Source organism: Pygoscelis adeliae, unplaced genomic scaffold, assembly GCF_000699105.1.
Source record: "Pygoscelis adeliae isolate BGI_AS28 unplaced genomic scaffold, ASM69910v1 Scaffold106, whole genome shotgun sequence".
In the NCBI taxonomy this organism is placed as follows: domain Eukaryota; kingdom Metazoa; phylum Chordata; class Aves; order Sphenisciformes; family Spheniscidae; genus Pygoscelis; species Pygoscelis adeliae.
Genome location: NW_008824939.1, coordinates 4104739 through 4120206, shown reverse-complemented (window position 1 = coordinate 4120206; position 15468 = coordinate 4104739). Strand labels below are relative to the sequence as shown.

General features: G+C 36.2%; 1 protein-coding gene across 5 annotated transcripts in view; it reads right to left on the bottom strand.

Moving 5' to 3' along the window:
* The window catches only part of UBR3 (ubiquitin protein ligase E3 component n-recognin 3 (putative)), a 116070-nt gene that overhangs the window by 88957 nt on the left and 11645 nt on the right, over nt 1-15468 (bottom strand). For 3 of the 5 annotated variants that reach the window (XM_009325426.1, XM_009325427.1, XM_009325428.1), the window contains exons 2-7: nt 15252-15391; nt 14711-14869; nt 12894-13037; nt 12241-12290; nt 7604-7670; nt 3498-3628 (exon numbers count right to left, since the gene is read on the bottom strand). In XM_009325426.1, the coding sequence (XP_009323701.1) occupies nt 3498-3628; nt 7604-7670; nt 12241-12290; nt 12894-13037; nt 14711-14869; nt 15252-15327 (627 nt within the window). In that variant the 5' untranslated portion in view covers nt 15328-15391. Of the gene's footprint in view, nt 1-356; nt 1121-2342; nt 2693-3497; nt 3629-7603; nt 7671-12240; nt 12291-12893; nt 13038-14710; nt 14870-15251; nt 15392-15468 lie in introns of those variants that run through there. The other 2 variants (XM_009325429.1, XM_009325430.1) reach the window with 2 other exon arrangements.

Below are 15468 nucleotides of genomic sequence, written 5' to 3'. Positions count from 1 at the left end.
TGAATTTCTGAAAGCACTGTAGATTCGCTATCAATATAGCATAGAGATTCTGTAATACACTTAAATAAAGAAAAGACACCAGCTTTACTCCTACATTCAACTTGGAAGTTAAACAAACAAATATAACCCTTTCCAATTTTGAGAGGAAGAAACTAAACTAATTTCCAGAAGTTAAAACACTGAAATACTGTGGTAAACAGCAGTCCATATATAAAAAAAGCCACAGTAGGTCAAATCAGTCCATCCAGCTCAGTATCCTGTCTTTGAGTGGCCAAAGCTGTATACACAACTAAGGAAAAATATAGAATGGAGCAAGAACGCAAATATTGAGATAATAGGTCTTTCCAAATACTTACTCAGCTTCCAACCATTTGCAAGAAGTGGATTCCTAAGACCGACATGTTTTCTGTATATTTCATTACCTTCACTGACTTACTACTCTCTATGATCTTGTGCAGCTTCTAAATTTCTAGCCTATGCAAAAACAAAGTTAATTTTTTCATCTGGCCTTTCCTCTTGGTGGCCACTCAACAATCTCAGAACTTTTAAGAGCCTAATATCAACCCCATGTTTCAATTAGAACTCGCATCTCCCATGTTTATGTTTTCAAGGCAAAGAAAAAGATAGTTCTGCCACGTGAAAGCTGTGCTAAAATTAAGTTTCCAATAGAAAAACTGTTCTACAGAATTTGTAGAACAGCATATCCAGGGCTTAGTGAAGTCCTATTGCTGTAATAACTGCCTCAACGTTCACCATGGGAGGTGCCTGACAACGCACAGCATTTCTGATAATCATGTTTGTTGATTCATTATCTCTACCAGATGCTTTTGCATTTCTCTACTTGAGTATTCCAGATTCCAGCAAGGCTTTGCTCTTGGATGATTTACACTCTTCCTTCAGCTTCTTCTTTATTGCCAAGCCCTTCTTTGCCTTCTCCTTGGTCACATGAAGGTCAGTCCTATTTCTCTGGCCTTTTGTTTTTCCTCTTGCAGAAACCTTGTCCACACCGTAACACCTCTAATTTCTTGGAAGCTCCGGTTCTCATCTGTTTTCTTCACTTGTAAGTCTTCCAAGCTTCAAATGTCAGAGTGTGCTGGAAGGGATGCCTCAGGCACAAATCCTGTAAGGCAAAGACCACACTGTTTGTTGTGCTATCTCTCATATGCAAAAGCGGGAAGGGGGGAAAGAGCTAGTTAACCCAGGGTTTTAGCCCACCCCTTTTCGACACTGGGAATCCTAAAAGAGGTTTGTTTTCCTATTTAAAAAGAAATCTTTGCAACAGAGATTGCTGGTGGCTCACTGACTGCTGCATAGGGCATGATGGATTCAGTCAGCTCTACTACGTTTATGCTGGAGGTCAGAGATTTCAACAATTTCAGAGCATGCACAGATAGCCAGCTCTGTGCTCTGTGTCTGGCTAGCTCACTCAGTTTATCAGAAAACCAACCTAGCAGAATTCTGCTGATTTAATGAGCTAAATCAGCTCATGAAGAATCAGACAAATTACATAACAGCAGAGACAGAAAAAATTAAGATAGTACATGTGATGTAGATGGGGTGGGAGAAAGTAGCAGAAAGCCAAGAGATCACTTGGAAGTTTTTATCCCTACAGGTGTTCCTACTGTTTGAGAATGCAACATGATTAAACAGCAAACAAGCTTTTCCTTCATAAAAGCTAAATGGAAGCTTGAAAGGTAAAACATTCTTCTAATTCATCCCAAAATGGTATGTTCTCTCTGTACACATGTAAAAGGCAGAGCCGCTCCTTGTAAATTAACCACAATCCTCATAGACACGTTTAAAATTCAGGCATCATCGACACAGTTTTGCAACAAAGCACAGGTATCTTGGGAAAAAAACAGTGTTACTGTCACCCTAGTATTGCTGTGTGATACATTTCCTGCTCTGAGTTTCCTTACCACTGAAAAATACCTTTTAGACAATCACAGCAACTAAAATAAACACAGATTCTAAAAGATTTCAAATACTTAGGATTTGTGCTAGTAATGAAGTTTGTACATAGGAATTAACTGTTTAATCAAACACAATATGAAATTGGTAACAAATAAAAAAACAAAAAGAATGTTTAAATAATCCTTTCATCTGAACATACAGTATTGGTAGGTGGAAGATGGACTATTTCCAGATAAAGGTGGCAGCCAGTAGAGAAACCAAATATACCATGGTCTCCATTCTGAGTACATAGTGAAGAAAGATTATGAACACAGTGAAGAAAGCCACTGAAGACTGTGGCTTGCTGTCAAAGGAAAAAAGATCCCATGATCATTAAAAGTTGTTGTTACAACATGGTATAGTAAAAAGGTAAACATAGCAACACTTACCAGATTCCTCCACATGCCGCTAGCAGTTGGGTGTTTCTACAGGCAGGACTTCAGCTGGCAATGGATCAGGAGAACTGGATGCCCACGTGGGTCTCCAAAGATCAAGAAGAATTCAAGCTTCATGGCAAGGGATCGTCAGTCAAGAAGTCCTTATGTCTCCTCATGTATTAGCTGAATCCAAGACCAAGATGAATCTATGCTGGTATCCCAAATCAAAACGCTGTCTTGACATGGAGAGAGTATTGCTGAAAGCCCATATGTTATCTTTTTCTTCCTTGCAAGTTATCTTCATATCCTTTGCTTTGATACAGCAGGGTTTTAACGGGGCACGAATACAGGGCTGTCCCATCATAAACAGACATTTTGAAGAAATCTGCATGCCTGGACTTCAGGATTTCTTGATCTTTGCCTCCCAGCAGGGATTGAGAAGGTCCAAAACATTTGCATGGCTCAAAGGTATGACACGATCAGAGCAAAATGTTAAGCCTGATTGCTATGTATACTTGGTCTTGGAACATGTAGAGCAAACAACCAAACCTGGCTGCACACCAAGATTTAAAACAGGAAGATGACATCCAGTCTCCATGACGCCAGGCCAGGAGACACTTGGTATGGACAACTGCAAAACTCTCTAAGGAAACAGCTGGAAGGCTGCCAAAATCACCTAGGGCATAGCTGCAGCAAGAACACTCACACTGTAATGGTCTATATGGAGAAATCACTGCCTACTACAACAGTTGCAACAGGAATGAAGTCACTGCAATTATTTACCAGTCATACCACACTACAGAATCATTTAGTGCTGATCCACATCGTTCAACAGATAAAAATCCAATTTACAAAGTAAAATAAAACAAAACAAAATTCAACACATGCAAATATGCACTAACAGCCAAAAAGGAAAAAAGCAAACCATGAAAACAAAATTAATACTGCTGCGCCAGAATTATCCATTTTTGTTTTGTCGACATCTCTCTTCAAATACTATACACTTTAGACATTCTAACCAAATACTCAAAACAAGGTAAAAGATCTGCATTATTTTACTGCTTATTATTCAAATATAAACATATGTGGTCTCATGCAAGGCGTAATGCACACTAAGTATGTGAATAAGAAAAGACATTTAAAGTTTGAATGAAGTAAGGCAAGTACCTTATAATCTTGATCTGGCAGCATGTTGAGTAAGAAAGTCACCATCTTCTGTGGAAACTCATATTTTATTGTCCAAAATAATAATTCTTCTAGAAAACATTTATGCTTCAAAACATCCATGATAGATTGATCTGCATAAAAGGTTGGAGGAGGGGATGTGTAATGTAATAATTATTAAAACTAAAAATAATGGTAGAGCAGTTGCACTGTCACGTAAAATTCAGTAACAAAAATCTAAGAACATCTTAGTGTGCTCTGTAAATAATTTTTTTTCAAAAACACTGGGAAAATGAACACGGCCAACACTGCGCAGTGTCAGAATCTGTAACAATAAAAAGGACCTGCCAGAGAAGTCAATCAAAGTTTTCAGTACAATTCTACCACAGAGTCCAGTCTTCATTGATTGCATTGAATCGTAACACCTTACTGTAATAGCTCCACTGATTGTAATGAATCACAGCAATTTGCACAGTATTTACACAGCCACTTAATCAAGGGAAACTGTTAATGTAGACTACTACTTAGCTGAAGTTAAAATAGCAAAACAACGAAATAAATTTATGATTAAGTGATGAGTTCTATCACCTAAGAACACTTATGTTCTGTTTACAAAGCTCTAAACAAGCTAAACAGAAGCAATAATGTATCAGTTATTCATATTTTTAAAGCAATGTATGTACTGATTGACCAACAACAAAGTTTTTGTTTGTTTGGATGTTTTTTTTAACATAAAAATTACCATAATCAGATAATCAGGCACTAGCTCCTGATAGTACCAGAAGAGACAGTCTCATCTTTCCCCATTCAACTCCTGGCCATTCACTCTGCCCCCTTACTCATGCTGACAGTACATCCCTGTGCTGCACCTATGTAGGAATCAAGTCATCTTTCCATTCTGTCAGCTGCGTTTTCAAGCAGATCAGTTTCATGATTGCAAAGCTGCACAAACTGACCTCTGCTACAATAAACTGTTCATGAAGCTATGGCTTGACAGAGCATAAATCAGATTAACCCCATTTAAAAAAATTACTAAAATACAAAGACTCTTTATCATCATTCTTCAAGAGGTTGATTATTTATGATCTAGAACTACGACAGGCATTGTTCACTCCTGTAACATATAAGGACTAAAAATAATAGTAATGTTCCTTTATACCTAGAAATCAACTAGACCTGAGGATATACACACCCCACCCCAAATCCCATATTCCAATGGGACTGTATGAAGCGTTCCCATCAGCGCAGATTCAAAAAACACTTAAGCTGAACATCTTCTGGCCTTGAAGACTCGCCTCTTCACGGAAGTATGGCAGCTTTAGGGACTGCACTGGATAGCTTTGTGCCTATCCTAAGCAGGATAGCCATTTGCACTTTTCCTAAGCAGGAATTACCTCCATTTTCCAGCATTACCGAAGGTCAGAGTTCCCCAGCCAAGTAACCAATTAGCCCAAAACATCTCAGGAATTGCAAAAGCTCATGAGAAATAACGAATAATTTAAACTTTAGGGATCTCCTCAAGACTTTAGCAAGCCACACAAAGACAAGAATATGTTTTATTCAATATATTCTACAAACATTGAAATAAAAAAATTACCTTCAAAGAGTCATGAAAGATTATTTTAATATTAAAATATTTTGTAAAACATTACACATCACCTACTGCAGCAAATATATGATGATCATTTATGTTCTCTTCCTCGTCTCTTGTTAAGAAATTGCGTATGTGATTTTACTGCCCATGAAAGCTTGGTAGCCATGCAGACTGAAGTCCTCTGTCCACAGAACAGACAGCACAGGTTTAGGTACATGCCAAATGCCCCTGAGTGAGAACACGGGGCATAAAGACAAGTGACACAACACCTTATCTGTCACTGATGCGCAGCTTTCTCTGACACGTATCACAGTCGAACAGTGTGTATCAAATTCTTTATAAAGAAGTTTCAGGCAGGGACAGAAGAATATATATCCACTTATACCTGCTGCAGAATTTAAGTAGGCAGAATGCTCTTACCCAACTTGGAAAATTTGTCAAGAACACTGGGACTAATGTTCCCACTCTTGTGAAAAGTACCACGTGATTTTATATTTCTTTCAACAAATTAAAAAAAAAAAAAACATAATGGTGCCTGGGGGTTTAAAGTTTTCTTAAATATCAAGTATTTCTGGTTGCTGCAGGATGCAGGTTTAAAAAAAAAATACATAGTGCCTGTGGGTTTAAAGTTGTCTTAAATATCAGGTATTTCAGATGGATGCAGGATGCAGGTTTTAAAACAGAGTAAAAATAAAAATTCTCTCAATACTCAGTCCCATACCTGTATCAGTGAACCTCAGCATAAAACCTGTGTTTTCTTTGAAGAAACCTTTTATTCTTTCCTAGCACCACAAAAGACCCCATAGACTGTTGTAAACATCTCTCTGGAATATGAGTCTTAGCATTCCAAGATATCCCCAGTATATAAATAATCCTCTATGAAGACAGTACCACTAAAGACCTAGCATAGGACAGGGAGTCTGCTTATACGGAAAAGGTAAATCTGTTTTTATTCAATACTCAGTTTTCTAAAATTTTCTTTTCATACTCTTATTTTATACCCTATTGGACATAAAATATGAATACTGAAAACTTCAGAAAACTATTCAATATTTAATAAAAACAGATACTTACCCTTCCCCCATTGGCAGACTCCCTCCTCTGGGGCTGATATTAGGAGCTATCAACATCATAAGCACAGTCCATGTTGGGATGCCTCAGAGGGGGAAGACTACAATCCTGGGGGGAAATGAAATGTTGAATTAAAAGCATCACTTCTCCTGAAATGCCACTGCTGATACTGGTTTTCAGATCTGGCAGCTTCTCAACCTGAGCTTCCTCCCTGCCTATTTCCCATAATCGGTTATTATGCATCAGAAAATCAGCGTTTTTTCTTGCATTACCTGACTCTAACTTATCTTTTAGACAAGCTAATAGCCTCTAAAATTCAAGTAAGAGAGCTTTCCTTGGGTGTCTGTAAGTTTCCTGCATTTCTCCAAAACAACCACCTCTTCCACTTTATTATTCTCTGCCACAATCTTTCACACACCATTTCTACTATCACCTCTGAACAATACTGTTGCCAAAACATTTAGTTCTCTGCTTTTCCAGCTTCCCAACCTTTTTCCTTCAATCTGAAACCACTAGAAACAATCATACTTTCCCATACTCCTCACAACACCTTCATACCTTTTTACTGACTTCATGAACCCTTGCATTTCAAATTCAAGTTCCAAACCGTCACTCCAAAGCCTTTCCAGAAATTTTATTCCAACTTTCACCACAGTTTTTTCACCCAAACGTTCTTTTCTCAGGGCTTGCAATTTATTTGTGCTTCCTGTATCAGTCTCCTCATACTCATATTAAAAAAACCAACAAAAAAAGTGTTCTTTATTTAATAATAAGAGTTTAAATATTATTATTATTTAAACACTTTTTAGCACAAAAGCATGTCAAGGACAAGCACAGGATAGGCCTACCTTGTCTCTAGCCTATGTTCATTCTTGAATTAAAACTTGCCCTGATCTCAGTGTGAGAGCTGCTCATGTTGGACTAGAAATTCCACAGAGGACTAATTTCAATCCAGTAAAATAACGGAGCGGTTTCAAAGGAGACTTCATTCAACTATCTTTTCTTAAACATTACTAGAACAGTACAGAAAGACCAACCAGAACCAGAGAGAACCATTCTTGCCTGGCTGAGAACACAATCATACTGTACAGTGGCATAATGAAAAAAAAGTTGTTAAGGACAAATACATCAAAAACTTGTTTGCTAAGCTGCATTGCAATCTTGCCAGCCACACAGTGAAAATGGAATGAATTTTTAGAGGTCAACTTATGACATGAAGGTGACAAAATGACTGGTCAGGGTCCCAGACAGTGGTACTCACTCAAGGAAAATCAAAGTGCCAATTATCACAATTTCACTTGCTATTCTTTTTTAGACTTTGCTATGTTAAATACCTATCACATGCAGCACTACAGTGCTTGGGAAGTGAATGAACATCCCTAGATAATTTTTAAGATAGACATAAAGCAAATATGATAAACTGAGATCAGTACTTTATAAATACCTTTGGTGGTGCTGCTTAGTTTCACCCTCTTGCGCTTGCCCACACCTTGGCTACCATCCTGGTCCTCCTGGGGTAGGGGAAGAGTTTAAAAAATTGATAATCGTATGTTTAGAATTGTATTGCCAAGAGATGGTATGCTCTCAAAATTCTGGTTTAACTATCAAGCTAAACCAGAAAAGCCCTGAATATATTCTCTTGCCAGAAAAATACTTTTACTGTTTACAAGAACCATGGACTCAGTGCAACTCATTAGAAAAAACACAATTTTTTAAATTGCCTTTTTCCCCCCTACAGGCAACATTATCATCTGCAAGTTCAGACATCTTCATCTATTTAATTAATTTTGTAAGGTTACTTGCTTTGATTTCTGAAACTGATTGCTACAAAAATGTTTAACACTACAAAATTTCCAACTTGTTGCACAATCCAAGGTTTCACCTTATTCATCTGTACGGTTTGGGTTTTTTGTTTCCTAAAAAAAAAAATTATCAGCCAACATATTGGCTATTAAAGTTGGCAACACAGACAATTAGCTAGACATTTTCTAATCAATATAAAGTTTTGATGCAAGAATAAAGTATTTTTGACACCTTTAAGAGGCCAATTCTAATTGCTGAATTCTAATTGCTTGTTCCCTACAGAATAATGGAAACACTTTACACAGGCACTTCTCATCTGAAGCTTTCAAGGCACTCTGCAAACAAAACAGCAAAGGCTCCAAAATGCAATGCAAGTTATAAGCATCATCACCACCACTTTACAAAGTCTAACACTGGGTGTTAAAAAAAAATGTGACATTACAGGACTATATTAAATGCTGCATGGATCTTTACAATGGTAGTCCTAATGAAACAGTGGAAATAAAGAAAGATTCCTACTGGATCTAATAAAATTAGATATATAATGCAGATATCTACTGTTAAAAACAAGTAATCAATATCCTTCTCCTCTAAGCAAATGCCGTATTTTACTTCTGAACTTCACTGGAATGATAAAAGAATCTGATACTCAAGAAGCGACTGTCCTTCCTTGGGAGAAAGATTATTCATATTTTATATTGAAGGACTGACCGAAAGTATTGTGTTAGTGAAAGGTCTGAATTTTCCTAACCTTGCAGTACCTCCATCTGAAAATTCATTTTAAGATGTACACACATTTGAACTCTTAGGTGTCCTGTGGTCTTTGTGAACACATGCTACTTTTGTACTTCAGTCAGGAGCCAGGATGTTGCCACTGCTCACTCCCCCATCAGAGGGGCCAACAACTCAAAAGCAAAAATCAGACCTGCTGAGATATTACTATGAACTGCAGGACTCTGCAGTTTAAGTCTCCTGCCCTGAAGAAAAGGAATCTAAATTCCTGTAGCTAGAAAGTTGATAGCTGGAGGTCTCAAGGCCTCTTCAGCGCTCTCAGTTAATCCAGAGAGTTGCTAGAGGGGCCTTAATCAGAAAATAATGCATCTGGGTATACAAATTGTGATTAATGTGTTGGATTCTAGCCTCCAACACCACTGCTCTGGCAAACAAAATTCGTTTCCCCTTCTACAGTATGAGAAAAATTTAAACATGTAACAGTCTTCCTTGCAACTTTTGGAGTGATTTTACTAAAAAGAAGAAAAATTGACTTATGAGAAACACTTTCTTGAGAACTTTTTTTTTCCCCTCAATAATGTTAGATAGTTGGTTTCCATTGCTTCAGTAAGGTAGGATTAAATCTTAATGTCAAGTGCAATGTCAATGTCAGCCTTGAGATAGTGAGTGCTAGGTCACATGGTGTCTGCCAAGCCCAGGGATAAAGAGTAAGAGAATGAGTAAGCAAAATGTAGAACACCTTTTTTTTAGCCATTGGATAATGCTGTGTAAATATACCCGGATAACAGCAAAGATCTATGTAGATTTACTTTACATAATAGAATATTTAACAATATGCCTAAGGTGTGACACATCTGCTGTAAATTCAGATAATAAATTTAATATTAGATACTATACATAGATTTTTATACAATTACATTAAACAGCTATTGGAGTCAATAACTATATAGCTGAGCGATAAGGCATTCAGTGCGCAGTAAACTACAAGGGCAGGCAAATAGAGTTATCCCATACAAAAAGATTTATTCGTCAGTGTGGTAAAAATGTTCATGGACTGGGTTTTATTTGATTCCTTGGAACATAAAAACTTCTTAAATAGGAGGACAGTTTTAGAGAGGGCCTTTTTTTCCTCCTTTTGCACAAAGGAAAACATGAGGAAGAAAAGCTAATAAAGGAAACTAATGGTGAGTTCTCTCCAAAATACCACAGGATGGAACACAAACCATTTGAGAAGTAAAGCACAAGTGAGCCTATACTGTTTTGAGGGGTGGAGGAGGGACGGGGACAACAAAACAAAACAACCCACAGCACATCTCAGGATACATCCACCCTTCAGATTCATTTTTAGCTTAGAACCATCTACTAAATACTGAACTATGCAAAACTTCTCAAGCTATTTAGTTCCTTGCAGAAGCACTGCTCTAATTCGTAATTTTAAATTTTGTAATCTAGCCTTTCATCTGTGAAACAATGCTACCTTTAAGGCTTACTTGGTAAGAAAGAACATTAACCTTTCTAGATTCATCTTAAATACCAGAAAAAGAAAATCCAGTTAAAAGTGTACTCTTGCCACATTTCTTAATTAGAACACAGTTTTACTCTGCTATAAGAGGGTATAAGAAGTCATTAGAAAAGCTGTAAGTGCCCTTTGTAACTTACGGGGGAGGGCAGGGAAGAGGAAGAGAAGTCATAAAACAAGGTAACTTTTTCTTAATTTCTCTAGTAACATCATTTTTTTAATAAGCATTTCAGCCTTCCACCTGCACAGTTCTGTTTTGGCTTTTGGATGAAAGAACTGGACTTTCTTTTCAGCAATTCATATTCGTCAAGCAGATCATAATTCAGAAGAAGATTATAAAATAAAAAATAAACTTTCTTTGGAGATGCCACTAACTGAGGGTTTTTTGGTTTTAAAAAAAAAAAAAATCAAGAAACTTTTGACATTATTTTTAATTGCATCCCATACTGTATCAATGTGATTTTATTAAAAGATATGAAAGGAAAATTCAGAAGTGAAAATATATACTAAAAAACATTTAAATTTTTAGTGCTTATTGTTTTATCTGCATGTTACTTCCTCATTCTTTTTTTAAATTTTCTAAATACAGATTTCAAAACAGGGTCTTGTGCTTTTTTACAATGTATCTTAATAATGTAATTAACATCTTAAAATTGATTCTAGGTATGTAAGTATATGCAGAACTTCAATTCAGAAAAATCACATCTGCGGTAACATAATAAAATACCTACATGCATCTTTATATCCTGGAGATCAGAAAGAAAAATCTCTCTAGAAAACAGGTATCTAACTAGCAAGCTATAATGCAGTTGCTGTAATTCCTCCCTTTTTAATTCATAAAATCTTTTCCTTGAAAAAATTATCTTTTCCCAATAAAAAATTCCTTCTCCCTAAAATACATCTCTGTCTCTACCTCCACCTTGGACTTCTTTCCCAAAAGAAATGTCAGTGATATCCAATCTCTCTTCAGATTCTTAAGAACTTCAGTTTACTCCCTGCTCCTCATCACTTATAAGGGTAAACCAGAAAGAAGTATGCTGAAGCATTTTAAGTTTATTTGAAAATACTACTTGAGGTTATTAATATTAACTTGAATTATCGCCTTCTTTCATGGGCCTTAGAAGTGATACTGTCAGCAGTCTTTCGCGGGTTTTGGGGTTTTTTTTGTCTGTTTGTCAAGCGATGGTGAAAAAACATCAAGCAATACTTTGAAAAATGCCAAATTATAAATAGCACTGCTGAAAGCGTAACAGATGCTGCTGTGCTCGTGACAGAGGCAAACATGTCATACAACTGTTTTAGACATACGTGAACAATTGTTTTTACTTCAATACTTGTTCACATAGAATTCAATGTAAGCAAAAATCCTATGAAAAACTATATTTTACATTATTTAAAGTTTGTTATACTACCCTATCAGAATGACTGCTAAGGCTTACTAGTTGAAATTAGGTTTTAAATAGTAGGGGAAAAAAATGAGAATAAAGTTGATAAAGTAACTCTACCAGAATTTAACTTTCCTCATTAAATTCCACTTATTTATTACAGCTCAACCTAAAAGGAGATTCCCTCCTTTTTACTCCCACTCAATGTGTTTCATAAGTAAGGTCAAGTCTACACATGGGAATTTATCTACAGAGAAATTCTCACTGCTGCTATCACCAGTTCAGCTGGATTCTCAAGTGCCAAAACTACTAACACCATTCACAGCATCACATGCTTTACATTTGCTTTAATCAAGCCCAATTTACTTGATAGTGACTTTTGAACTACCTACACAAGTTTCTTCTACATTACATACATAAATTAAACTGAAATAGTATTAGCAAAAATAAGGACTTTTCAAGAGGTCCTTAGTAAATCAAAGACATGAGATCTATTCCTTTATATCTCCATTATTTCTAATTATTAAAATGGAGAGAATATGTGGCAGATAGAAGAGTTAAAGTTTGTGGGATTTGGCTGCAAACAGTCTCTCCATTTAATATTCCGCTGCAGTTCATTATAATCTTTAAAAACAGTCTCACCTCATCTGAAGAATCCCCTTGTCCTGATGTTGCCGTAGCACCTGCTAAACCTTTTGAAATAAAAAAATTCAGAGATTCCTTTCATAAGTCTTATACTGAAAAGAGAGTATTTTATGATATTTAATGAGCCAGTATGAAATGAAACACTACATTAACTTTCTTTAAAAGATACACAGCAGTGGACTGAGAAGTTGGAGTAAGATTTCCAAGCAATACAAAATTAGAGATTTGCAAGTACGTTCCATTGCAGAACTTCAATGTACTGAGTTAACAGAGATGTGTTCTTTCAGAAATTGCAAAAAACTCTGATGGCCTTCAGTGATCAAAAAAATCCACAGCACTTTTGTAAGAATAGGTGGCTTAACTTAGTTGCAGTGACAAAATTCCACTACGAGCAATTTCATCTTGCCTACTCAAATTCCACTAATGCTATGACTGGGAAATGACACCTAGTATATTAGCAATAAAAAGTTAATATGTTTAGCTTTGTTGATAGAATTAAAATGAGTCCTGTAATTTGGTGGTGCACTAAATAACAGGTAATGCCTTAAGTTTCATTAAGATTTGTTTTTTTAAAAAATAAACTAAAAGAACAGTTTATATAAAAACCAGCAATAATCAAGTCTTCTCTTAAAATATTTTTCTACACAAACCTTGAACTGCTAATGTGCTAGTTCCAGCTCCTTGCTCCTGCATACCACATGCAATTTTATCCTCAGGGAACGCCAGTCCAGAGCCTTTCAAAGCAATGAGGTACTTTTCATGACTTTTCTTTGCACATGCATTCTCTCCAACACCTTGAATACATACATAAAACAGCATTAAAGTACAACAACAGCTACTTGATTCATACACTTCATATTACGTACAAGCAACCTAAAAAATGGTCCACAATGTTTTAATAAGCTGTACAATTATGAGATGTAGAAGCTAAAAAGTTTTTCCAACTGATGAACTGAAATCCAAAAGACCAGAAACCTTCTCAGTTTTTCCCCTCCACCACAGTGTTTTCTTCTAAATTATGTACTTCATTTCTATTTTACCAGCACTGCCAACATTAACACTACAACAAAAAAAGGATTTGTTCTGGTATTTCAAAACAGTTGGTTTTGCACAGAAAGGACAGGGACCTATGATTTCCAATGGGAAAAAATAAACAGAAAAAAAACAGTAACGGTAATACGCCATATATAATTTCTAATATTTGGAATTCTTCTTTCAAAGTTCAAGTTTTGACAGCTGCAATTAACAGAGACTACTCATAAAGATATCATCATTTCAACTGTTTGATGAAGCAAAGTCACACTGCATGCTCGGGATATAAAATTTTCCACAAAGAAATGGACTTAAAAAAACCCAACACATTTGTTATATAAGGAAAAAATAAACTTTAGAGAAGCAAATTGTGTCAAGTGTTTAAGGAAAAGAAAACATGAAAAAGATGACAGCATCTTTTTAGCTGTGCACCTTTTGCATTCAAAGTCAGAAGGGCAGGTTTTGCTCTAAAATCCCTTTTTTTGCTTTGTACCTACTCAGACATACATATTCTCCATTCCAAGAGTCTAGATAAGAATGCCTTACTTCCCATTCCCTCTCCACTTTTCTATCTCGGGAAATCCATCACGTATAAGAAATATTATTAAACAGGAGAAAAAAAGAGGAAGGAAACAGAATAAAGACAACTGTCCCCGAGGCAGCTTTCCTAAGTGTTTCTCCTTTCAAATAAAGATTTGGAGGATGCCTGCTCTTCAGCTAGCTGCTGCCCAAGCCAGTTATGGCAACTTAAATCTACAGTAATAACTATTTGTTCCATACCTATGCAAAGGAAGTATGCAAAGGACTCAAAAAAGACACCTTCTAATCACAAGAAAATAAGATGGAGTTAATTTGTACTAGGTGGTTTGGGATTAATAGTGACTGCCCAACATTTTCAGATTCATTGTTATTTGGTACAGGATAGAATAAGTAATTGGGGGTAGGGGGGTTCTTTAAGGAAAAAAAAAGAAAAAAGGCTTTGCACAGAATTGCAGGACAGACAACAGCCTTTTGCCATTCAGGTCTCCTCCAGTAACCTCTGTGAGAGCAGATCCCAAAATAAGTTAGACATATTCCACTTTGAATAAGCTTGATATGCCTTATTTGGAAGTACTAAGCTGTGGCGCTCACTTCACTTTAAAGAGAATGGATTTATTATAAAAACTCTTTTGAAACGACGTATCTTTTATACAGTTATCCAGGACACAGAAGATAAGAGGTTTGCTCTTACAGGTCTTAATAACAAATGTTTCTAGTTGCTCCTGAAGCCCACCCCCCTTCTATCAACAACCACAAAAAATCCTTAAAAACATGCATTTTTCTGGGTTTTGAGAAGTCAGAAAAAACATGCAGAAACTGAAGTGGTAAATGAAACTTATCTCCTTAAATTCTTCATAATTTGAAAATTTAATTATTAGAAATAACACAAACATACCAGAGCTAAGATCTTTGTAGAACTGTTGGCTAGTCAAAACCTGGGTAAGAACTGATCGCATTGCTCCTCCCATTTTGGTCAAGTCTTCTAGAAATGAAACATGAGGCTCCAAAACCTGGAGGATTTTATGAAGGTCTTTCTCTGATGGCAGATCAAGAGCTGAAAACCACATAACAAGAACTTTTGGTGTAAATGTAATGTAATTTGGCCAGCTATGGCCACGACAAAATAAATTAATTTATATATTCATAATGCTCTAAAATTCACATGTACAAGTTTCAGATTAACCCTGATTTCATTTTCTGGAAGAGCTCAACACAATGCTAGGTAACCCTTAAAACATATTTAAGAAGCTCGTCAGCAGAGAACAAAATCAAATCGCCTAGCCAGGCAGTAACTTTGTTAGGAAAAGAGGCACAAAATTCGGTGATATAAACTATAGATAGAATTCATGTATTCATGTACTGTGTCTTCACAGACTGCAAAGCAAGAAATAGCAGCATGGTAAGATATGCTAGATACATGCAAATTTAAAACATACCAGGCTCATTATACCCCTCTCTTAAGTGCTGAATAAGACTAAAGATGAACTGTGGAAGAACTAATTCTGACATCATCAACAAGTCTTTCGGGACACATGGAACATTTGAATTTGACTTAATCCGGTGTCTTTTACAAAACCTATAAAACAGATGAGAAAAGTGTTAGCCATGCACAGCTTGGCAGAGTTAACATATACTAAGAAAACCATTACTTTT